General features: G+C 30.1%; 1 protein-coding gene across 1 annotated transcript in view; it reads right to left on the bottom strand.

Moving 5' to 3' along the window:
• Nucleotides 1-22,756: 22,756 nt before the first annotated feature.
• Nucleotides 22,757-27,255, bottom strand: part of LOC107443468 (cytochrome P450 4V2) — a 39,473-nt gene continuing 34,974 nt past the window's right edge. The window contains exons 10-11 of the mRNA XM_043039899.3: nucleotides 24,721-24,900; nucleotides 22,757-23,041 (exon numbers count right to left, since the gene is read on the bottom strand). Coding sequence (XP_042895833.2) covers nucleotides 22,884-23,041; nucleotides 24,721-24,900 — 338 coding nt within the window. The 3' untranslated portion in view covers nucleotides 22,757-22,883. The remainder of the gene's footprint in view (nucleotides 23,042-24,720; nucleotides 24,901-27,255) is intronic.

Genomic DNA, 27,255 nt, shown 5'->3' on the forward strand with positions numbered 1-27,255 from the left:
TAAGACTAAAGGTTAAGTTTTACAAAATCAAATGATACAATTTCATGATTCCGCTGAAGGTGACTAAACTGTATAAAATTGCTCTTCAAATTACTGTATAAAGTATCGGCAATGATGCATCATCCCTAAAATCCATTTAACCAAAAATTGATTTTATGGATGAAAAAAATCTATTTTCACCCTAAAGCAGTGTTCCCCAACCTTTTTATCACCGCGGACCTGTCAACGTTTGGTAATTTCATCGCGCCCCGATGGGGAGAGGGATGTTGATTGTTTATATTTTAGATAATTTTGATTTATTAATTTTAATTTAATTGTATTTAAACCTGTCTTCAAAATAAAATAGAGTTACACCAAAAAATAAATATAAAGGGATTTAACATTTTAACTTACTAGAACGTTAAATCAATGAGAACCCTGAGCTTGTTTCTTGACTTGTTGCTTGTTGTCAATGAGACGGTTCCCTCTATTTCATTTTTTTTTTTTTAACTTTTAAAAAACGTTAAAAAATTTATGTCACTTCCTTCGAGGGCCCCTTTTTTTAAATAAATAAAATTTTAATGGAACGCAGATATTTTTAATTTTGGGTATAAACCTAGGAATTTAAATTCAGTTTTAATGAAATGGACGGCCGGGTACCATTTGATCCACGGACCGGTACCGGTCCTCGAACCGGGGGGGGGGGATTGGGGAACACTGCCTTAAAGTATTAAAATGTAAATTTTTCAGTTGTATTTATTTAATTAGAGAGATTTATAGATTCTTTTTATAGTTTTGATACAAAATTTGACTTAAAATAAAAATGGAAGAACAAATAATTTCCAATAATAGAAATGAATAGAAATTTTATTACTCCCATTCAAAATACAAAAAAGTATCATGCCTTAGTACAATCGAAAGTTTAGGATTGTAAAGTGAGCAACGCGAAGGATTGTTTGTTATGAGAGAGGAGAAAATTAAAGTTGAATAATAGAAAATAAATGAACTTCCTTTTTAATGTCGATTGAGCTTAGTATAAAAGAATATTAATAATATTGTATTTCTTTATTGTAAAAACTTGGTTCCTGGTCGACAATAAAAAACTTTACTGTACTATCAACCCCAGAAATTGAATAATATAGACAAAACTAATAATTTTGAAATGCATTTAAAGGCTTTTAAATTTAACGATAGTTTATATTATTTTATGAAAGAGTTTATAAATTTAGAAAACATGAAGAGAACTAAATAACATGTTATGATAGGGGTATAATTAGTGGAAACTATAGTGGGAGTAACTTATCATTAAAGGAAATAATTTAGCAGATATTTATCAGTTAAAAGTTATTATGTTTTAAAAGTTTGAAACTAAAAATGAAGTAATTTCAAAATCAATATTATGTATTTTTAATCATGATTGTTTTTTTTTTAAATAAATATTGTAAGTTGAGAACTGATTCATTATTTCTGAAAAATTTGAATTAAAAAAAGGATAGAGAGATGAAAATTGCTTTCGAGATTTATTAATAGAATAAAAGCTTTATTTGTGACAATAATACTCTTGCAATGACATTAATGTCGTGTTTTATAGTATAAATTTAATTTATTTGAATGTAATTTATATCATATTTAAGAGACTCTCTACATATTTTTTCCCTCATTTTTGAAATTTTAAAGCGAGAGTGTCAATTTACAACATTACCACAATAATTTTATTAAAGAACGTATTAGTATTTAGAAGGAATTTTCTTTTATCATAAATAAAAATTATTCTTAACTTAGGGGAAAAATTCATCAAGCCATTAGATTACATTAAATTCAAACCTTAAAATTATAAATTTTTGAAATATTAAATAAATTATTTGAAAAATAAATATTTTTAAATATTTATTGAGGACAAAGAATTAATTTATTGCTTTTTAAATTGAAGCTTAAAATGGAATTTGAGATAGTTAAAGATTATTTTAAAGTTCTAATACTTGGAAACAGACGTTTCTTTCCGAGTAAAAATATGATTGAGTCTTCATAAGAAATCACAAAATCAATTTTCAAATCCAATTTTAATTTGGATACTTAATTAATGTGGATACTATTTTATGGTCTCACCCATCTTATTATCCAAAATCTTAAATTTTTAAACCGATTTTAACGCGAGCCAGAGGGAAGTCTAAACTGAGGTAGGTTGATTTCATTGATGAGGATTTAAAGAAACTGAGAGTAAGAAACTGCAACACCCTGTCAAAAATAGAGTGGAATAGAAAGACATTCTAATGGCTCACAAAAGGCTGTGGAGGCAGCAAAGAAAAAGAGGATGCCAGTTTAAAACCCATGTGACTCAGTGTGTATTGTACAGGGTGTTTTTGAATAAAGTGGCTAAAATAAAAAATGTACAAGAATCAGAAAATCATTCAGGAACATATAGTGCGAGCCAGAACATAAAACAGAATTTTATTTTATATTAAAATTTTTCTTTATTAAGTCATTGGGATATGAGAGTCTGGATTATTAGTGATATGTTTAATATCAACAATTACCGTTTACCAATAATAGCAATCAGTGTTTTCTACATTTATGATTTTATTATTGTTAAAAGTCACTTCCTGGCATTCCAAACATTTATGTTATTTAAGGTTACGTGCTAATGCCCGCATTCCATGCACATATTTTAAGGTTAATTGACATTTCCTAATCTACCACACACTTCTGATTTTCAAGATTATGTGCTATTGTCTGGTATTCCATACACTGACGTTTGTTTAAGGTAAGTGCCACTTCCTGGTATTCCATAATTGAATGTTTTTTATGAAAATGTGCCACAGCTTGGTATTCCATACATTTGTGCTTGTTTAGATTTAGTGCTAAGGCTTAATACTTCCTATCTTGATATTTATGATTAGGCGGTATTTCATACACTGATGAGTTTTTTTAAATATACCCTAATCAAGAAATGCTGTGTTTATTATCATAGATTCTTAATAATAATTAAATTAAGATATAGAACATTAAAGTTTTTTGTGTTCATAAAAAAATTATTAATTGAATGAAGAAAATGTTGTTTTTGATTATTAAATCGGTATTATTTCAATAAAGCTAAGAATGCGCACTTATTAGCTGATAATAACAATCTTAAAACCCACCATCTAAAATGTAACAAATCAACATTCCTTTTGCCCTAAAATTGGCAACTTTCCTTCCCTGTTACATTAAACTAAATTACCATAAAACGTCACTAAACTATTAAAAATGCTTTTCAACAAAGAAAGAAAATTATTATTTTTAATATAATTGTACTAATTTTAATGTAAAATAGTTGCTAAGTATTTAGTGCTGAGTTACATTAAAAATTGTTTCTAGGGATTTAAAATATGTTTTGATGGTATTCACAAAATATTTGTCTATCTTATAAGCATAAGTGTAATTTAGAAAGCAATTGACGTATTTACGATCCATAGTTTATGTTTAAATATAATACATGTATTGCAAAATGCAAACTGAAAAAGTATAAAAAGTACAATTTGATTCTATTTTAAAGTTTAAAATAAATATTTTTCTATAAAACTAACAATATAATTAAAATCTTCTACTTAATATGTAAAGAAATATCAAAAGACAATAAAAAAAAGCGTTTTTTCTCAATAGTGATTATAAGTTGAGAAATTGACAAAAATTGTTATTAAGTTTGAAATCTCTATTGCTAAAAGAAGCTTCTTTTTTCATTTAAATAACTAGTTGTCAATGTTTGCAATGCAGAAGCACTGAGAATAAATGGATTTTAAATTTTTAAAGCAGCTGTAATGAAATTAAATAGATTTAAAATTTTTATCTCTTTAAAAAGTTTATATTCCTTTAGGCTCGAATATGTCGAAGTATTCCAGCTCACATTTTTTTTTTTTTTTTTTTTTTTTTTTTTTGTTTTTTTTTTGCTTAAGTTTATGTTCTTCCCTTATATGTTTCTGCATTAGACATAGTTTTAATCTTTTTAATTCTTCTTTCTTAAATTAAGCACTCAAATTTACAAGCGTGTAACTTTGAGTTGAGTCGGCAGTTGATTGCCATTTAATCAAAGTCTAGCTTCAATTCTATTAATTTATTAAAAATGATTATAGTGTAAACTCTTTTTAAGAGTTTACTATTTGTGCGCTCAAGATTGCAATGGTAAAAATTGCTACTGTAAACTCTGAACTTCGGCAATTTTATACTATTAAACTCCCTTAACTGTGGAAAATGAGAAAATTTTCTTAAATTTCCTTTTTATTTTACTTATGTTCATTTCTTCTATTTTTCGGCATCAGTAATATTTTTTGCACTGTTTAATTATTTGGCAGCATCATATGTTAATTTTTTTTTGAAAAAGCACCAAACTCAAAATTAAAACCAAGAACTTGGTTACCATTAATGTGGAACATTTGCATAGACACTCTAATGTTGGTACGTTTGATTCACGTTTGTACTAATTGATATTTTTAGGTGGTGAGTTCATATTTTATTTTTGTTACAATAAGGCACACTGCTTATCAAGATTTGATAATCCTTTTAAATATATCGCAACAAATTATTCTGCATTTGGAACATAAAACTTTGGTTCGTAAAACAAAAAAACAAAAATTGAATACGGGCTGCGTTGCTATATTAGACACTAATATTGTAGAACAATATTTTCATTGACACTATTCTACGCTATGTAAATAACTATTTTCACTGTGTTTGTGTACTGTAATCCATTAATCGTTCAGGTTTATACTTATTGATGTTACATGATCAGTTCAATTTTTATTTTTGCTTCGATAAGGGATATTTTCTATCATGATTTAATGATACTTTCAAATAATTTACATTAAGTGACTTTACATTTTGAACATTAAGGTTTTGCTTGTAAAACGAAAATGCTATTGTAAGAATTGAAAACTGGTTGTGTTTCTATGACGATAGGCATTAATATTATAAAACACATTTTGTTTTGGGCTATTTTTACTGCATGCGGTAATCCATTAAGACACTCTGCAATATCTCACAGTAAACCCCTTCAGAATTTTGAATTAAATATTTGTGACTTAAATAATGGGAGTCATGATTTTATTTGTAACCAATAATATTCGGCGAGAGTTTTAAATATATTAATGTTCGTTAATTAAAGATCCAATTTAAAGTAAAAAATTCTATTGAAAGAATATATTTTCGATATTTTGTCTCATAGCAAATGGAGCGTTTAGGTAATTGTTTAAATGGCATAGATTTGAAAGGGAAATAAAAACTTCCCTTTCAAAGCTATGCCATGAGTTATAATATATCTGATATTTTTAACATTTATATAATCGATATAACTGTTATAGTAAAAAGAAAATGCATTCATGAATCATAATCAATGAATCATTTCAAGTATAATCATTTATTATTTAAAGTATAAAGTCATTAAAAGTATTAATCTATTTGTCAATGAATCTATATGTCATTATTCCAGCACATTTCAAAAACGATTTTTTTTAATGGGAGAGAATTCATTTAATATACATGAAGACCGGGCTTAGAAGTCCATATATAATTTGCTTTAACATAAGAATATTTATAAGTTTATTATTATTATTTTATACTTAATTTCCTATGTGGTAAATAGTGTAGGAGAAAAAGCAAATAAAACTATTGTGTGTTGTAATTTTATTCCACTCTCTCCAACTATTAGAGAATCAGAACTAACCTTAATCTCAGCCCCTAAGCAATAAATTTTTTCTCATTAGATCTCATTTTTCTGCCATAATGAAAACAATTGGAATACTAAAGTAAATACTTATGCATTTCTCAAATTTTCATATTATATATGAAGTGATATTTGATATCTGAAATTTTGTTACAATATGATTTCTTATAGATCTTAAAAGGATTATTTCGTTTCTAGAAAACTCGAAACGAAGCGCTTATGACGCGGTCGCAAGGATAAATGACCATTAGTTAAAAGCATCAGTTGATTAAAATTTTGATTGTTTTTCATTCTGAGCACGAGCTTTTAACGTTTCACGAAAACTACAGAGATTGGTTATTGATAGTTAGCTGTTTGGGTTTCACTTATGCACATGATCAGAAATAAATACTGGTTCATATACAAACTACGCAATTAAATGGGGAGGGGGGAACAAGTAATGCTCTCCCAACCTGGCGAGAATTTCGAAACCGCAATTCGAACAACGAAGACACGATAATAGTAAGAACTGTTCGATCATTACTACGGAAAATAAACCCCCCGGGCAGCATGTTACCTACCTTTACATCTACAGTTTGTAAAGATAGATTTTAAGCGTGCTTATTGGATTTCTCGGCAACGCTTTCCGTGACGCATGGCCATTGCATTCTGCTACGCTTGTTATTTTAAGTATAGAGCAATTTCTGTAGTACAACTTTTCTTTTTCAAGCTTGAAATATAAATTTTTTCGCCTGAGAAACTGCCTTCTTCATTTAAAAATGAAATAGAAACTATTTCATCGAACATTATTTCCCTTAGAAGCAGTATTCTAAATTTTAAAGATCGCAGCAAGAGGGTAAAGGAATTCAGGAAACTGACGAATACGAAATGGAATTCCTAAGCTTTGAAACCTCACGGACAAAGATTCTCACATGATTGATCTAAATTCCACGGTTTTTAATTGAAAATATTTGTTCAGCTTGCATGAACAGTAAATTTAATTATGAAATCCAAGAGCATAATGTGCTCCAAAATTGATAAATATTTGTATTTTCAAAAAAACTGTTTGCTTGATTCTTAAGTTTTTGTTTGATTTGTTTTAAAATTATTATTAGCTGCTTATTCTATTCATATGCTAATAATAAAAGGTTAATTTCTTTATGCAAATAAAGAACCTGTATAACTTTTTTCTATCGGTTTTGTTAGTTTTAAGCAGATTTGTTTAGCACGTAACGCCCTCTTATATTTTAGAATTAAATGATAAATTTTGCATAAATGAAGTATGCAAATATAAGAATTTATAATTTATTTCAAATGGTTCCTCGTGTCAATTAAATATTCATTCATTTCAAAAACTGTTTTTGTGAAACAATAGGAATTAAACTATGCTTTAACCTTATGAAATCTATTTCTATCCTTTCATTTTATTTATTTGTTTATTTTACTAAACGCCAAACTTCCACAACATTCAAATATTTCGATGTTTTCACTAAAGATAGAAATGCGTTGCGGAGTGAAAATGAAAAATCTACAAAAAAAAATAATAATAATATTCTCCTACCCTAGTATATACTTTTATTTTCTTGTAACGTGTTATACTTATTGTAACTTGTAAACCTGTTATATGCTACTCGCTATAAAATTTTTTTATTATTAATTATGAATATCTCATACATTTTTTGCTAAGTTATAACAGTTTAGAATATTTACTCTAAGATATTATAAAATCTTTTTCGAATATTGGGACTACAAACCAGTTTGGTCCGTTTTTTGTCGTCAAAAAGGCATTTATTTCAGAACAAAATAAATGAACAGATTAATCAAAGTATTGTGTATCGCTGGCTACTACTTTTTCCCACCTCTCAGGCAATTTTCGAATTCCATCTCGAAAAAATGTCTCGTCTTTTGAGGCGATAAAAGTTAGGAGTCAATTTTCGATATCCGCGAAGGAAGTGAACTGGTGACCTGTCAAATCATGCTGCATGCGTCGGAACAACTTGTAATCAGAAGGAGCAATGTTCAGCGAATACAGCGGGTGAGGTGAAATATCCCACTTGAGCGTTTCCAAATAATTTTTTGCGATTTTTGAGGCATCAGGCCGACCGTTATTATGCAGAAGAATAACTTTGTCATGTCTTTGCTCGTATTCTGGCAGTTTTTCTCGTAATGCACCGCTCAAACGAATCAGTTGTAGCCTATACCAAATCTCCCGTGATGGAATCACCAGGTTGTAACAACTCATAGTATACAACACTATTCACCATTCATCATTCACCATTCTTGAAACGTCGAAACCATTCCCTACATAATTTATCTTTTGGAGCATTGTCACCATAAATTTTTACAGGCATTCGATGCGTTTCAGCTGCACTTTTCTTCCAATTAAAGCAGAAACATAAAACCTCCTGGAAATGGTGCTTCGTTACCACAAAACTTGACATATTCAACAAAGTAAAAAACAGGGTTTTTGTATGAAACTCAAAGCGATATAAACTTAATATTATTGACAGATATTTAACCTCTCTGAAACCACCGAAATAAACTGTCCCTATATAACATTCGCAACAGCAGAGCCATCTCTTAAAAACTGACCGAACTAATTTGTACTCCCAATAATCAAAAATAATTTCAATACAATATTTGCATACATTTTAAAATCTCGTATATAGTCAATTTAAACTCAACCTGCATAGTTTTTATTAGTTTGATTCTGCAATCATTCTTGATAAATTTAAGTTATAGATTTTAATTTCTAAGAGCAAAAGGAGATTCATAATACTATTCAATTTGAATATTAATCAATTCTTATATTTATTATATATAGCTAAAAATAATTTTAAAATACTATATAGTACTCACAATTTATGCTTAAGAATTATTATTGTGCTAATTTGATGTTTTATCAAAACATTGTTGCTTACTTTACACTTATCTGAAATCCATAACATTAATATTGAAAAATATTATACTGAAGCGTAAAAAAATAGATAAACATAAACAATTAAACAAAAAAAGAAAAATATAAGAATAAAATTTAAAGCTAACTAGATTTCAATAAATGTGTTATTCTTGAAAGACCGTTGATGACGTTATTTTATTTTCTATACAAAATGTTAGCATTTGTCTTAAATATAGCAGGAGAAATTTATTTACATTAAAATTCACATTTCATAAACAAATTACGGAGAAATGATATTGGGGAGAAACTACAAAAAGACGTAACAGAAGGTAATACTGGAAATCCAATCAGCGTGCTCAAAATCTCTCTTTGCAAACTATAGATGTAAAGGTAGTTTAAATGTCCCCGGACCGTCAAAAACTCTGTCCATCATACCCACAAGGTGAAGTTTGATATTAAGCTATTTTTTTTTTCTTCTTTTACCTTAAACTACATTTTCTAGCACAAAAACAGCTGAGGAAGCTTTCAAATTGATTCGAATGTTTGAGGCCGTGTCAACCAATTTGGAATAATGATAAAATAAAAAGCGAAAAAACACTGGAGAATAACTGTGAGATAGGATGATCAACGTACAGATAAATCCTATTAAAAAAGGGTTAGATAAATAATTTTAAGATAAATATCATTGCACTTTTATGATGCACTTTTATGATGAAAACAATCGAAGATATCTGGATCTTCTTTGTTTACTAATGATCATGTGAATTTTCTGTCCAATAAAAACATTAAACGAAATGGCGGTCATTTTTTTCTGACATATAGAGATGTTCATTTTGTAAGAGAAATAAGTTGTTGTAGTACGTTATTTACATTACACAGAGCTGCACAATGGGCTATTGGCAACAGACTGGGAACTGCTCACTGATTGGCTCACTGAGACAAATGCCTCTTCAATATATCTTTTTACTTCTTTTCTCAAAAGCATGCACAAAATCGTCTCAAACTATGACGGACGGCCATGATCAATTTGTTTGCAGAATTTACCACTAAATTTGAAGGTAGTGTGTTCATGATAAAAATCAGAGAGGAAGAGAATGTCCTCACTTTCAATTAAAAATTAATGAAATTCCGGAAACAGTAGTTTTGAAAAATCAATGGCAACAGAAAGGACGTTTGGAAAAAACAACGTAGAGAGAGAGGGCGAGAGAGAGGAAGAAAGAGAGGAAGAAAGAGAGAGGAAGCGAGAGAGAAAGAGAGGGAGAGATACAGGCAGACAGAGAGAGACAGACAGAGAGAGACAGAGAGAGAAACAAAGAGTATTTCCCGAGTCTCTCAAAGTGATTTTTCTCAGACCTACCTTCCTTAATTTTATGTGAAATCGTGATCATTCGATATTTTATTGGTTAAATAAAAAAAACGTAAATATTTCTTAAAATAAAATTATTCTTCATTTTGTAGACTTTTGGTTGTTCTTACTTGCTTCGGAAGATTTACATACCAATGTGTGGAGTTTCTAAATCTTTATTGGACGTACCCAACAGTTGTAGACATACAAGAAGTCTCTCCAACGTACTTTGATATACCAGCCATAACAATTTGCAATCCTGTGGGGTAAGTACTGCATCTTTAACACAAATAAATTTAGAATACAGTTTTGACAGTTACGAAGAAAAATATGAAGTTGTCATGTTGAAATAATGGAATTTAATAATAATATTTAAAAAAATACGTATGAATTTTTTTTGAACAAGTTTTAATAAATTTTAACTGTTTCTAAGTTAAGAAATTGGCCAGAATATATAATTGTTTTTCATTTTTTTATGTTCAGTGATAAGTCACAGGTCAACGTATGCCAAAAATACAAGAATATAAGACAGAAAAAAAGGATATCAGCTAATCCATGGATTTAAATCTGGCTATTAAATAATGCTTCCATAAAGAAATGGGAGAAGGTGACAGTAGGAGACTGAAACATGTCTACTACTTCTATTTGTCACACAAAAGACGAAGATGGTTAGTTGCCAGTTCAACTCCCAATATGCTTTCAGAAACAATAGTGACCAGAGAAAAATTGAAGACGTCTCACAGATTTACTTTTTGTCACTTTTCTTGATTTATGTAAAAAAATATTGCTTTCCAGGTGAACATTATATTTATGACAGCCAACATACTTTTATGATGAAATACTGTTAAAGACAACTATGTTTTCTAATCACCACATGCAATCTCCAGTTAGCTTGCCTTTACGAACTCCGTGCTTCATGGTTCCACATTAAACTAATTCTACGAACCAGTAAGATTCCATATTGGCGCACGATCGATCATTAGATCAAAAGTTATTACGACATTAAGTTTTCTCATATTTACCCGTCTGATGTTACCATAGAACAGTGCTTCCCAAAGTATGGTACACGTACCCCCAGGGGTACGGGAACAGTTTAGCGGGGGTACACGTTCTTATGCGAAATATCTTGCAACAAACGAAAATTTCAAAAACTTTTATTTAAAAACTAAGCCATCCATGAAAATTTACCATTATGTATTTTTCTATGGGCTATTTTTTGCAGAGTTGACAGTTAATAATTATTGGTGTCAACAGCCAGTTGTGATTTTTAACTTTTATGCAGTTTTTTATAGTAAAGGTTTGTAATAAATTCTACTTATTTTGATTAATTTTATAAAATATAATTTTTATTCCTAACATAGATCATGGATCGCTGGTTGGTATCTACAAAACTTTGTACCAAAAAAGAAAAAGAAACATATTTTTAAAAAAATACATTCATTTTTTTGTTAGTGGTACACAACGTTACGAAAAATGTAGAAAGGGCACACAAAAGTCATAAGTTTGCGAAACACTGCCATAGAACAAATAATTTGTTACTAATATGTTGTAGTACTGTTTAGTTACTATCTTTGGAACTGTTTTCTATGTAATTTTTCATACTGATGAATTATAGAACTTTCTGCTCTCCTTCAAACATAACAACATTTTTAATTTAAAACGAAACAGTTTGAAAGTTTGCACTTAATAATTAGATGAACGGTAAAAATAGTACTTTTTACATATAAAAAACCCTCATAACTTCTGAACTATGAGTCCCATCAACTCTCGATGCATTTTCATTTGATTTAACATGAGAAATTTCATTTATTTGGATTTCAACATCCGACGCGCCAATAGGTGAACGAACCGTATTTTTTATAATTTCTAATTGTTTTGTTTCTTTTTTTTTCTTGTGAGTTTACTTCATCCTTACTCAATTCGTTCAATCCACTTTTTCGTTATTTTACTGTATAATGATAAAAGGTATATTCCTTCAGCAGCTTAGTAGTATATATTTGTGGTTTATTTAAAATGCTTGCAATAAATATTTATGTACATCATATTTGTGCTTTTTCCAGATCATGAAATTTCAAGTAGAGACTAAAGAAGTAAGTACGCATTTCTTAAATTCACACTAAGTCTCTTTTACTTCACTTTTTTTTTTGTCTTATTAATCAGCTCTTGCAGAACTTACTGTAAGATGTATTGATGTCAGATATTTCGGCACCATAATTATTTATAAGCTAGAAAACTCATGGAATATTAAATAAACCATCGATTTAATGCTGGCAATAATCATTTTTTATAATGAGACGAATGTAACATTAAGCGTATTACATACCATTGCTGAAACATTGCGTAGAAATGCTGTACCGCATCAGTGTCGTCATGTGAAAAATATTTGGAAGAATCATTTTGCTATTTATTCTGCAGAAATAGTTTGAAAATGGATATTTTTGGAGGTTTTTTTTTCTGACTTAATTTTGATTTTTAGCACTAAAGATTTTTATTTTACTATAACATACAACTATGTGGTTAGCTATCTAAAGGACTTAAATGTTATAATAAAAAAGATTTCCGATCAAACTTATAAAGCTATTTTAACATATTTAGCAATGATAAAAATAATTTCCTGGAATTAAAAATTCCATTTAAATACAATAAAAGTATACCTTTAATAAAAAAAAAATTTTTTTTTGTGAAAAATATGCATTTTATCAAAAATGTTATTGCCACGAAATTTTGTACCTTTAAAAAGGTCTATTTTTGAGGTAATTGTGAAAACTAATGATGCTGTACAAAATTTTTAGTTGAATTGAAAATGACTTATATAAATAAAGAAACGACATTTGGTCAAAGTATGGCTAAGAATTTTTTTTTTTGCTTAAAAAATGTCTTACAAAATCTTGAAAAAAAAATTTAATAACATGGAAAGCTATTAGGTATTTTTTTTAATTTATTTTTTTAATTTATTTATTGATTTATCTTGCATTACCTATCCTTACCTCGTTTAAAAATAATATCTGTCAAATGAAGTTGAATGTAGAAAGAAAAAGAGATATTAGGTTTTTTTTTCTTTTTTTGCCTTACATATCCTTTCCTAACTTAAAAGCATTATCTGTTAAATAAAGCTTGTGTGTGTTTTTAATGTTTCATTTTTTTCTTTCCATTCCGTCATGTAGCAAGATTGTATTGATGAAAAAATGTGGAAACCAGAGTAAGTATTTCTTTCAAACATCTCAAAATCAGACAGTTTTAATAATAAATATATGTTGAAAGAAACAAGAAGTATCACTTGCAAGTTCTATAATTCGCTGCTTTTTATTTTTTAATATATTAGTATTTCTAAAAAATGAATCAGTAGATCAAATTACAAACTGTTATTTTTTTTCTTGAAGACATTAAGGGAAAGTTTAATAAATTTTTCGTTTAAGAAGCTTTTATCTCTTCCTCGGAGGAAGATGGAAGAGCTAAATAGAAAAATAGATTCACAAAAAAACAGGTTTACTTGCACTTTTATTCAAAAGCCATATCATTTCATATATCAGATCTATCTCATGAGAACTATATTTGAAGTGTTTAAAAAAAGGTTACTTATCCGTATTAACATGTTGTCACAGGTAATTTAAAATACATTTTGGTGCGAATTAAATAAAAAAATTTATGTATTAAAATGGTTAAATGAGTTGAAATTATTAAAAATAGTTAGTGATTGAATATCATAATGAACAAATTAAGGCCGAAAATAGTATAAAAGGTAATTAAATAAAAGGAAATGTGATCGTTAAGGAAAGTGGTAGTACAATGCTGTCGTGGGATAACCCAATCCAAGGTTCAAGGGGTCACAAAGCGTGAGGTTTGAACAAATTGGATAAATTGGTTGCACCAAATTTTGAATAAGGGTGAAAACTAAAAATTAATCAAAATCAAAATTAGATGATAAATAAGATAATGACGTGCTATATCCAGATACAAATTTAACCTTTAATTGAAAGATGATGCTTCCAATAAGAAAAACTAGCGGCCGGGATAGCCTGATTGGTAGGGCATTGGGCCCATGTCCAAGACGTCGTGGGTTCGATCCCTAAAGACCGAAGACTCCCCGTGTTGTAAATGGTGACTGATGCATGTTTAATCTGTCGAGTCTCATAGTCCTCCATGTTCCCATAACAAATCAATACCTCTGGGGATACTGGATTGGAGATTCTCTGATTCAGGTCAAAATTACGATCTGTGGATGAATGAATGAATGCATGAATGGATCCGCCCTGTAAACGGGTGTGGCAGAGGTCGAATTCTTGGCCATAGATGGCGCCACTGGAAAACAAGAACAATCGCACCCCCTCTGCCTTAATGGCATACGTCAACAATAAATTCTTTTAACAATAAAAAAAGGTTCTCACCACACTTATACAGGAAGACATTTAAAAAGAAAACCATCAATAGAAGACAGGCAAATAAATTCTTCTGCACAATACTTAATTATTAACAAATCATTTCATTTAGTAACACATATCTTTCGTTACATTTACTACACAAGAAAGGCCCTTATTTGAAATGGGTGACGGGAGAATTGAAAGAATGAAGGCGTCATGCATAAAAGTAAAGTGTAAAAGAGCGAGTGATTTGACCGTTAAAAAAAATAGAGAATGAAATCTTAAATTTGAGAGGGTCTTTTTAGTGTTGAAAAAAAATTAAAGGATACGATGAGGATATTTAATTTTCTGAAATTAATATCATAGATCCAATTAAAATTATAGGCTAAGGAAAGTATGGAGAACAGGAATTCCTTCAATGCTCGGAGAAAAAAAAAGAGTAACCAGCGCGGAAATACGAAGAAGAGATTCTGTTCAAAGAGTCTGATAAAAAATTTGTTAACTGGTGTAGGACCAGAAGTGAATAGCCAATTAAATTTAAAAAGGAGTAGAGTTTGAAAAATAAAAGGAAAGAGATTAGTTAAATTAGCCCCCCTGAAAAAGTAAAAGAAGAAAAAGAAAGGCTGGTATAGAGGGGTTGACACTCCCCACAGGAAGGACGATGACCACGTTGACCATGAGGAAGGTCAACCAGAAAGTTAAAATAAATATAATTGCTATATTAAAAAAAGGAATAAAGTTTTAAGAAAATTAAAGGATTAGATATAATTAAGAGTTAATTGTCACTTTACATTAAGTGTAAATGTGAGATATGTCATAACATGTTAACTGAAAAGTACCACCTGAGCCTCTTTATCAAAACAAAGATTCTGGTATATTCAAAGCGAAAATTTAAATAAACTTTTTTTTTCTTGACATTCATCTAATTTATAAACCAATCCAAAAGTTAAGTATGGAGAAGTATTAAATAATTTGCCTTTTTATTTTTGTAGGTGTGGAAGTATTGACATAAATATACAGTTTGACGATTTCGAAATTTCCAATGTCACGCACAAACCGAAATTCGAGGTAAAATTATGACTCTTTGCATATTAAATAACTGGTTTAAAATTGCATTTGGGAACAATTTTTTTTTCATTCCTATTGCATATTTTTTAGCAGATTATAAATACTTTCGTATAGCTAACTTAAAATCTGTAATCCGTTTCTTTCTCCAACCTACAGTTTTCAAACTGACATTTTTGGTCTATTTTTTGTCGAAATGTAGAAGTTTATGAATGTTATATATAACAGAGACTGCGTAAATGTTGCTACAAACTTCTAGGAAAATCAGGATTAAAATTGCATGAGAACCTTTGCCGGAAATGTCGTCATACGCCACTAGGGTATTTTGAACTATTTCTTCGTGTGTTTCTGAACAGGTCATAATATGAAAGCACCTTACGATGACAATTTTGGAGCATGGGTTCCTAAGCAATTTTAATCCTAATTATGTTCCGTAACTGTTCCAGAAGTTTGTTGCAACATTTACGCAACTCTCTGTTATATGTAACGTTTTAAAACGTGAACATTGTGACAAAAAATGGACTAAAAATGTCATTTTAAAAAAAAATCCATTACTATAGAAGCAAAACTAATTTCAGATTTTAAATCCCCTTACCCGAATAAGGCAAGATCAAGTATTTGCATAAATGCTGCAAAACATTTGTTCCCCCTCTTCATTAATTCACTATTGCAGAATCGGGTACAACTATATTAAATTTTAACTGCAAACGAAACTAATCGAACAACAACAACAACAAAAATGCCGCCCCTAAAAAAATCGCAAAAAAGCATCTTCTAATACTGCTCTGTTTTTGGACTTGCTGACTATACCTGGATTTAGTTAGTTTGCTTTGCGAGAATACTTTTATAGAAGTTTTACTCGCTGTTCCAAATGCCAGGTGAATTCGCAACGCAATCCATATACATTAGGGTGTAACGATTTTATGTCTCACCAACAGAGGGCGCTGTAATCATTTACAATAATTCTGAGGTTGTATCACTTGTGAGGCGGGCAAAGGAGCTTTTGGACTTTTTGAGAAGGCTAACAAATGTCACACCATCATATTTGTTTGTTTTAATTGTTTACATTATTAAATTTGATTGCTATTAAGTATGGCCTTTTTATTCATTTCACTTTACACTTAACCATTCTGCAATATATGGTTTGTAAGTTTCATTGCTCTAGTTACTATTTTTCCTTCCCTGCTGCCATCTTGAAAAGTTTGATATCAATAGCATACTCATCGTGAACATGATAAGTGAAAGGTAGTAATAGAGCATTTACGTTAAAATGAAGATCTTTATTCTATCCAAAGAAGGTAAAATGGAATTTAATGATGCTTTTCGTGATTTCGCTAGGTTTGACTAATTTTTTGTTAGGTGAGTTCATTTTAATTGTATATTATTACCTATTTATAAAAGCCGCTCAAACGATAAGAGAGCACCACTTGTTGAAACTTAACAAACATATTTATTGAAATTTATCATGGTTTTTTGTTTTTAAAGTTATCTTGTAATAAATAAATAAAATGTTGATTAGAAAACCGGAAAAAAAGATATAATCTTTTCTTCAGCCCACACGATTATATCCGCAAAACAGAGTGCTTTCTGATATTGTATCAATAAAGCCAAAGCAAAATATATTAATACAATAGTGTGAGGAGCACTCAAAAATTTTTTTTATAAAATAACTACAAATAAAATAGATCATAAGTAACAATAACATGTAAAAACAGATAATAAAATAAAAAAAAATAAAAAACATTAAAAAGGGGGGACTATAAAGCGAGTAGCAAAATCATAACAACTTACATGGGCGGATATTTTTCAAGAATGATTTAAAAATGTTTTCGCAGAAAGATTGTCAGATTACAAAATATGAAAACAAAAGATGAAAACAAAAGCGCAAATTGAGTGTAACAAGAGGGTTTTAAAGTGTCGTTCTTACTGCACTGCTGAAGTGATTTGTTATTCTGAGTTTTGATTTGTTAGTTACCAAGGATGGGCCCGAAATGGATGTGCGCAAGGTAATATTATACTGGATAATTTTAAAAATTGATCATAAATAGTTTTAGAAGATAGATGTTTATTTAAGAAAAAATATAAAATAGAAAAGAGAAACTTAAATTGCCTGCTTTGCAAATAATTTTAGCCGCGGATTTGCACGATATGGATTAGCACATAGAAAAATTATTTAAATTATCAAAGAAAAAATTTTAATCGATAACTTTAACACGGATTTGCCCAAAACGGTGTACTTGCAGCTTAAGCGCAACAAATGATACTTATTGTTTTTCTTAACTTTCTTAGTGTTTTCTTGTATTTATTTATATATATATATATATATATATATATATATATATATATATATATATATATATATATATATATATATATATATATATATATATATATATATATATATATATATATATATATATATATATATATATATACATATATAAATATATATATATATATATATCCATATATATATACATATATAAATATATATATATATATATCTATATATATATACATATATAAATATATATATATATATATCTATATATATATACATATATAAATATATATATATATATATATATATATATATATATATATATATATATATATATATATATATATATATATATATATATATATATATATATATATATATATATATATATATATATATATATATATATATATATATATATATATATATATATATATATATATATATATATATATATATATATATGGGTCATTCTTCAAGTGAGGGAATGACATATTGGTATATTTTAATTACCTAAAATAAATAAAAAATAAAAATTGATAATTTTATTTTTATTCTTTTGTTAGCTTGCATTCTGAAGGACACTTTCCCTGAATTTTTTTTTTTCGTAAGCTGTAAAACAAACATAAAATATACTGGGGACATGAAAATGACTAAAATAAATAAAATAATAATATATATATATATATATATATATATATATATATATATATATATATATATATATATATATATATATATATATATATATATATATATATATATATATATAATTCCATACTTTTCAGACATCCTGTATTTACATAGTATTCATTCTTTTTCAGTCACTGGAAATATTCAGTGTGATTGGAGGATACATGGGATATTGGCTGGGTGGTTCTTTGGTAGCCATTTATGATTTGATTGGAAAAGCTCTTGAACTGATCATCAATCGCATAAAGGGAAAGGAGCATAATAAAACTAAAACATCAAAAACAATTCGAATATTCTCTGGTAAGAAAAGAGGGGATTTTTTTACAAAAGGAAAAATAAATTGTCGTAGATATCCCACACTACTTCGACGAAGACGTTTTGAAGTTAAGGCTGCAGCTGCTTCAGAAATGAAAACGTTAGCAGATAACTGTACGTTTTGATTTCTTTTCAATTGATATGTGGAAATAAATAAGCAATGCTGATTTTTTTTTGTTGAAATGTTTCAATTTTTTTGTTACTTAGCTGTGTTTTGTTTGTTACTAAGTAACTAATACAAAATACACATGAGTTGCAAAATAGGACGGAGATCGGGAATATAGTACAGTGAAAGAGAGTTCTTTCTTCTAAAGGGTGTGTGTACTTGTATAGTTTGTCTATGTAAAGAACTCCTCGGGTCATACGTCTGAAGTAGTGACGATGATTATGGTTAAGAGGTTTAATTATTTCAAGTATGGATGTTGGGTCATAATTTCATAATTTTAGGTAAAGAAGCTCCCCTCCTTGAAATGTGCTACTTATTGTTTCCGTAGCAGCAGACGGTTTTAGACCTCGTGGCGAGGGGAGTTCTTTCATTAGTCTAACTATATGTGAGGGGTGGGATAAAGATTTATTGAGGGCCTGAGGCATGGACTGAAAGAGATAGAATAAATGTAGACTAAAGGGAATATTGTTATTTCATTAATGCCCCATTGTACTCGAAATAATTTATCTGTATTTTTGTGGCTTGACCTCGTGTATACTTATATTAGAATGATAAATGGAGTAAAGTTAAAAATTATTATTAAATATAAATACAAAATATAGGTTATTATGTAAGAGCGCCGGAAATTTTTCAGTGTCTCGACGCTTTCCTATTACAGCTAAAAATTATTTAGAACGAAAATATAAAATATATTATTAAAATATCCATGCTGTTAAAAAATGTGGATAAAAAATTATTTATAATTCGGTAATGAACAGAAAAATACAACAGCTAATAATTAGCCTTTTTATTTCATACCAGACAACAGCACGCCATGAGATACGAACTCGTGCTCATCAGATTAGCTGTTTGACGCTTCTTTAAACAACCATCATTTCTTATTTTCTCGCTTTTGCAAAAGGTGTTCCCTGGAACCATATTGGGCCTGTTTGCTTCACCCCTAATTTTACTATTTGGAGTGGAAAATGCAAAATTAATTTTATTTTTGCATCGGTGTGAAATTAATATAATTTTTTAATAATTTTACAATTTGGTATGGAACTTTTAATACGATATATCAAAAATATCTGATCAAGTTACAACTTTATTTGTCAATATTAAGAGAATTTATAAGCCTTGGTGTAAATTTAGAGCATGTGCTATATTCTTCCCTAATTTTTAAAGGAATATTAATATTACAGTTAGGCCTGTAGTTCCCAAACTGCTCCATCTTTAATAAAGCAACTTGGTCTCTTGTTTACCAATAATGAAGTAATAAATGGAGCAAAGTTCGAATGTTCTTTGAAGTACCTTTACGGATAAATGCATAAATACTGTTAATGTATTTGGGGAGTTGAGCTGAGAGTTGTTTGTATTTGAGCCAAAGGGTAGTTGAGTTGAGTTTTTTTTCTTTCCTCATAAATTTGCGTTTTTGACCTAATAAATACTCGCATTTTTAGTCCCACATATTGAGTTGAGGGATGGGGTGTGTTTTGTTACTGTGATTAGATTTCGAAGCAAGATTCCATAAATTTTTTATATCTCTTGAATTAAAGGCATCACCAGAAAGTAGAATGGAGCTTTCGGCGTTTTTTATATGAAGGTAGGACAGCGGGGAACCAGAACTACTTAACGAAAATTTTTCCATGATTAGTATGGGAAGATGATCACTTTTGAAAGGAGAGAAGACAGAGAATTCTGAAAGAGATCAAGGGATATTAGAGTAAGATCGAGTAATGATGGTTGGTGATGTAGGCCCAAATAGGAAGGAGTATTTGTGTTTGTGATGGTAACGTTATTTGGCAGAATCCAGTCAACAAAAATGTTAACGCTTGGTTAAAACGGAGACTATCCGAAAGCAGGTTGAGTGTCGTTTAAGTGATAAATGACGTTTATGTTTAATTTTTGAGTTTGGCACTTTCACAATGTGCTATCATCACCACCCGAAATTTTCCTACTGTTTTCGTTTTCAGTAAGACAAAAATACATATTTTCTCTATCTTTTACTTAAGAATCATAGTTTTTAAATTTTTTATTCTAATGGCTCAAGATTGTGTCATTGTTAGTTGAAAAAAAAATGAGGTTTGCACTTTACCGTTTACACAGTTTGTTCTAAAAAATAAATTTCAGGTCAATTAGTTAGCTTTTATGATTGATTACTTCCATGTCTAAACTTGGTAATTGCTTTGCATGAGGCGTGATATAGCTTGCCTCCCAATAAGATGACCAGGTTTGAATCCAAGCAATGGCCGATTGATACGAATTCCTTTCCCGGTCGGTATCGACCACAATCTGACTGAGAATATCCTCAGTGGTAGAACGATCATGGAGTAGAAATCTCTTGCAGCCTGTTAACCATGGGAGAATTTCGTGTTTTTCCTCTCCTTGTAATGCAAATGCAGATTAGTTCCATCAAAATCGATAATCTCTTTCACACTTAAAAGTCGATCCTTAGGGAGCAGCTTAAATAGAATGCGGCATAATTGAAATACCTTCGTGGACTCACTTTTCCTCTGAAGATGACTAAGGCTAAAGGTTAAGTTATACAATATCAAATGAGGCACTTTTCAGGATTTCTCCAAGGTGTATAAAATTGTGCACCAAATTACTGTATAAAGTACCGGCACTTTGGGTGCATCATTCCGAAAATCCATTTTACCAAAAATGGATTTAGGGGATACAAAAAATCATTTTTATTATTAAAAATCAATATTAAACCGTAAATTTTACAGTAATATTTATTTAATTAGAGTGATTTAGTGATTTTATGGTAATTATTACTATAAAAATTACGCTACATAAATTTTCTCGTCCCGCACCATGTTCTGATAAAAAGGGATTTTACAGTAAAAAATAGTGACTCAGGATGCCGATTATTTTACAGCAATAATTTGATCCAGGAATTTTTTTTAGCTTAGCGTATTGATCGGAAAATCTTTGTGCGTTACGCAACTTTAACTCTGTACTTGTCTCTTTAATTTTATATGAAAGTTTAATCGATTTTTAGAAAAAAAGAAAATGCTTACTTTCCTTTTCCTTTAACTGTTTCATTTTTCTCCCATATTGTGACCAAAATAAGGATATTTTTAAAACAATTTTGTGTTCTTATCAATTATATGAATTTAAATGGGCAATCAAAACTTTTATATGTATGTATTGGCTTTATTAATTTCTGATAAATCATAATTGTGGCAAAAATAAGGTACTTTTCTTGGAAATTGCCTTTTTTTCTGAAGAAGGTATAAAACTAGAAGAAGAAAAAATTTTAGGGGAAAAAATAGAAGAAAGAAAGCGAATTTTTAATTACTTTTTATTTCTATTCAAAATTCAGCTTTGGTATGGTATATTTTGAAACATGAAGATATCGGAATTACATTCTGTTATGACACACCAACTTCCTCTTATACTTCCGTTATTTCATATCGAAATTAGGAAGAAAGGCTATTTACAAAGGGTAATTCACTGAATATGTGAAAACAAACTCTCCCATAATCCCCGCTTGAATGAAAATACCAGAAATATTCTTATACTTATAATCCTATCTCTCCTCCAGGGCAAATTATTTGATCAATGTAAGAAAATACACTAAAGTATTGTAAAGATTTTAAATTAGCTGCCCAAACGGTGTACGGGCAGCTCATTTACAATCTAGTGACCTTTAACGACTCTTTCTCATTTTTGGAAATTCCTCTTGATAATTTCTCGCAATAATAAGTTAGATTTTATTTCTTTTAAAATGCGTTGCCTGAACTAAAAAAACACAAGCATCTGTCTTTTTATTTAAGAAAATGTGAAACAGAAGAGAGGGTCGTTAAAGGCCGCTGGATTGAAAAATCGCTCAATTGAAAATCCCTAAATCATAGAAGTCCTCTTTGGTGACGCCCGAACAACGTTCGGACATAACAGATAAGTGGCTAAGAACAATGGTTTTCGAACTATAAGCGATTTCAATGAATTTCTCTTTTAGATTTGGTTTATGGATACAATTATAGATATGATAGAATGTTTCCAAATTAAGTGACGATTTTAATAGTTAAAAATACATTTATAATTATCTGTACATCATTGTTTATACAAAGATAAAATAGCATTTTTATAAAAACATTACAAACAAAAAGCTTCCCGATTTTTCTCATCTTGCTCGAATTTTTATTCGAATTGGAACTGGACTTCTCAAAATAAGTTCTACAGCCGCAGGTAATTGGTCTCTTTGATCTAAAGATTCCAACGTAAAATGACGAAGGACGTTGGCAACTACTACTTTCTCTTCCATCAACGCAAATCTTTGACCTAAAAAAATAATACAAAAATATCACTTGTTGTAATATAAATAAAATAAAAGTGACTAAGCTAGGGGGAAATTGAGATATTATTTTAGCAATAAACTAGTACTAGCACGACTGTCAAAACGCAATACTCACTTAACAATAAAGAGTACTTTTAAACGTTATGCCATATAGTATATCTCGTAAGCACCGCAACTAATAAGTACTCTTATAATCTTTATAAAAAATGAAATAGAAAAATACATATCCATTAGATACATTTCCTCAACAGCCAGCTATGAGCCAGAGGAATCACAGAGTTTTAACTAATGGCATGATGGTAGTGATGTGATCAACATGGTCGTGATGATGTCATGACCACTTTACTTTCCACACAAGCTGGTACCCATTGATCTGAAGATATGTGGTCTTTAAGCCCCGACCGTGATTTGAATACCCTTTTTCACAATGCATCTACCACTAATCCATCTAGTCTATCCTCTTCTTTGTCAGAGCAAAAGCTCCTTGCAGGCCTTGGCTGCCTCGACAGCTTACAAACGCCAGCACCTCCTATCCACGGCAACTCTCTTCCCATTTCTAATCTTTAGTGTTGTCAGGTCATTATCCATCTAGCAGAGGTCTACCTCTGGGACTTGACCCTTCGGGGTTCCTAATGTTGACCATTCTCATGGTGCTATTTTCAGGACTTCTCCACAAACGGCCCAACCATCTCAGTCTATTACTGCGGATTATTTGTGCAATTTGGGGCTGCTTATAAAGTCGGTAGAGCTCAAAGTTATATTTGGTTCCATCTTGTCTAGTATCTAATGAATCACTACTGAGGAAGATTTGATGGCATTTTTTTTTCAAAATGTGCAAGAATAAAAACATTATATTTAAGGAAGTCGCATAAATAATGCTAAAAACTTCCAGGCGAGTTTGGCATAGTATCAGAATTAAAACGACACTCAAATCCATGCCCGGAACAGCCCTCTTACGTCACTAGAGACGCTTCCACATTACGAACTGCTTCTTCTTGTGCTTTTGAACTGACCATAATAAGTAATGGCCCCTAGTCACGTACGACGACACTTTCGGACACAGGTACCAGTGTAAGTTTAATCCTGATGATGTGCCATAACTCACCTAGAAGTTTTTTTATTTACGTGAACTCCAGTTATGTATTTAAACTTGTTATATTTAAACTCATAAAATTTTCAAACTTGTACATTTCAAACACAAAAATCGACTGAAATGTCATTTATAAAAATTCTGTAACTGTAGGAGCAACCCTAATTACAGATTTGAAATTCCCATACCCGAGTTAGGCAAGACAATCTATTTGTATAAACTCAACAAATAGAAATTGTTCCCCAGTGTAATCACATATTGAGAATATTTTTTGTGAATAATCATTAGGTGCTTTAGGTGAATAATCATTAGGTTTACCATTTAAGATTTGCTTCGAGTTAAGTGCCCTAAACTGTGGCTTTAAAATTTTTTAAAAAAAAGAATCAAAATCCAAGGATATTATCTAAATAATTGTAAGCAAGACAATGATAAATAATGAATGGTCTCAAAAGTTTATGTATTAATAAAAGTTAAAACTAAGGGAGGGCAATAAACTCTTTTATTTGATTGTTGAAGAGTCTTGAAGTTTTATCGAAAAATTGGATACATAAAAATACAATAGAATGGATTTACCAATGCAGTTTCTGGGTCCAGCTGAGAATGGTATGTAAGCGAAGGGATGTCTTCCAACAGAGTTTTCCGGTAAAAATCTATCAGGATCAAATTTTTCAGGATTTGGGAAAACTTTTTCATCTCTGTGTAAGTTATAAATCAATGCTACACACTGCGTTCCTTTAGGCACTTTATAACCACCTAGAAAACAATATTTAATTGGCTGCATCACATTATACACAGTAATAAAAAAGCTAAATTCAAATACATCCAACCAATTTAAGTATTTCCACACCAAGGAACAAATTTTATATTGAATGTACGAAGTCGATGCTTGTAAAGAAAAAAAAACAATACTGTTTGTTAAGTTATGGACTATTTCATGGTTTTCAGGCTTGCGCTATGGGTTTCCAGGTAAGCGCTTTTTCTGCTTTCAATTAGCTTAATATTAATTGAGAATATGTTAGAATATTTGCGCATTATACATGTGAGCATTATATAATATTTATGCTTTATATATTATTATTATTATTAGAGAATATTTGTGTTGAATACATGTTGCTCAATACATAAAGTTAAAAAATTTTAAGAAATATGTTAATGTTATAAATGAAATTTTATAGAACTAACATAGATATTCCTTTCTTAAATTACAATTTTTTTTAGAAAAGTAATTTATTTTTGTTACACCGGTCAAAATCAGGAAAGTATATGCTTCTTAAATTTTTTATTACTTTCAGTTATTGTTGTTGTTGTGGTAGGCCATTAAGTAAAAGGATGCGATTGTTCATGTTTTCCTGTGGAACCATGTATGGCCAAGAATTCGACTTTTGCCACACCCATACGTCACACCAGTTTATAGGGCGAACCCAGTTATCCACAGATCGTAATTTTGACCCGAACCAAAGAACGATCAATATTCAATTCAGTACCTAATTCAGATGTATAATTTGTTATGGGAACATAGAGGACTCTGTGACCAAGCAGATTTAACGTGCACCTGTCACCATTTACTACAAGGGGAGTCTTCGGCCTGCTGATCAATTTCAATATAACACATGTATAAGTTATATGCAACAGGTGCTTCCGATCATCAGTTTTAAATTCACATATTTCTCTATAGACTTTACTACATACAAAGACGTTGCCACTTGAAAAGATCTTTACGTGTGTTTAAAATCTATATCAATTTTAAATATTCCTATAAAATATGATTTGATAATGAAGGTTACTTAAAAACTTAAACTTCATGAATACCTAAATTCATTCAACATTCAAAGTATAACATCCAAAAGATCAGAGTTACAGCATATATTGTTTTAAACCGAGTTTATTCATTTATTTCCTAACAAAAAGTAGGCAGGTACTTTATTTTCGTCGCACTAAAGCTGCGCAATGGGCTGTTGCCGATGGTCGGGGAAACATCACTGAGGATGATCCAAAGACATGCTATCACAATTTGTGATGACACATCCTACATTTAGACCCAGATCTGAAGGGGAAGGAAATTTTCTCCTGATCCAGCTCAGCGACCGACCACAGATTTTACGATCGCGTTATCACGTGTATTGGGTGGACGCTACCGGAGTCGAGGAGTGAACCTCGGCACCTGCGGATAGGAATCTGATTCTCTAACCATTGGGTTACCACACCCCGATAGACACAAGTACAATATACAAGTAAGTTTTGAAACTGAAGCCTTTCTACAAAAGAAACACTGGTTCAAAAGAACTGATATTTCTACAATATACACCCAAAACAATGCAAATTTCTTTAAGTGGTTTTAAAAAGGTATTAATATCATATAAGGTTTCATTAAGGCTAATCAGGATACGGAATTAACGTATCACATAAGGCTATTTCAAAAACATTAAGAGCCAAGGTGGCTCAGAAGGGGCTAGAGTGTTCGCCCCCTATTGAGGTAGCCCGGGATCGAATCACAGCCGTGGCTGATTGTTAGGAATTCTGTTCCCGGCTCGCACTGACCACAGTACTGAATTAAAATAGCCTCAGTGTTAGACAGGTTTTAGGTTCGAATCCCTTGGACATCGGGAGGCTAAGTGCTTGAGATTTTCGTGTTTTTCCTCATCATGTAACGCAAGTGCGGGTAAGTTATATCTAAAAAATCTTCACAAAAGGTAATATCTCTCAATTATTGATCCAGGCTGGGATTCTGGATTGGGTTCAAAATTACAAGGCTACGGAATTGAATACTGATAATCATGAAAGATAATCATATCAGAATTCGGTCGCAAGCTCAACACAGGTTATAAAATAGAATCATTATTAGGTATTAGGATACGAAAATAATATCGCTCAAAGACTAAGTTAAATTGAAAACTGTCTTAATTTAACTGATTAAACTTAACTAAGTAAAATTGATAGTTGCCAGATTGTAATGAACATGTCATTAACTAATAAGATATCAAGGTGATCTCATTAATTATTAGGATATTTTAAAAAATGAATTAATGCAGTACTTATGTTTTAAGTATTTGATATTTTTGCTGCACATTCTCCAGACGTTTAAAAGACACAAATTTTGATTATTTCAAA

This window comes from Parasteatoda tepidariorum, chromosome 1 (genome assembly GCF_982258835.1).
Source record: "Parasteatoda tepidariorum strain Cologne lab strain chromosome 1, Ptep-v5.0, whole genome shotgun sequence".
NCBI lineage: Eukaryota > Metazoa > Arthropoda > Arachnida > Araneae > Theridiidae > Parasteatoda > Parasteatoda tepidariorum.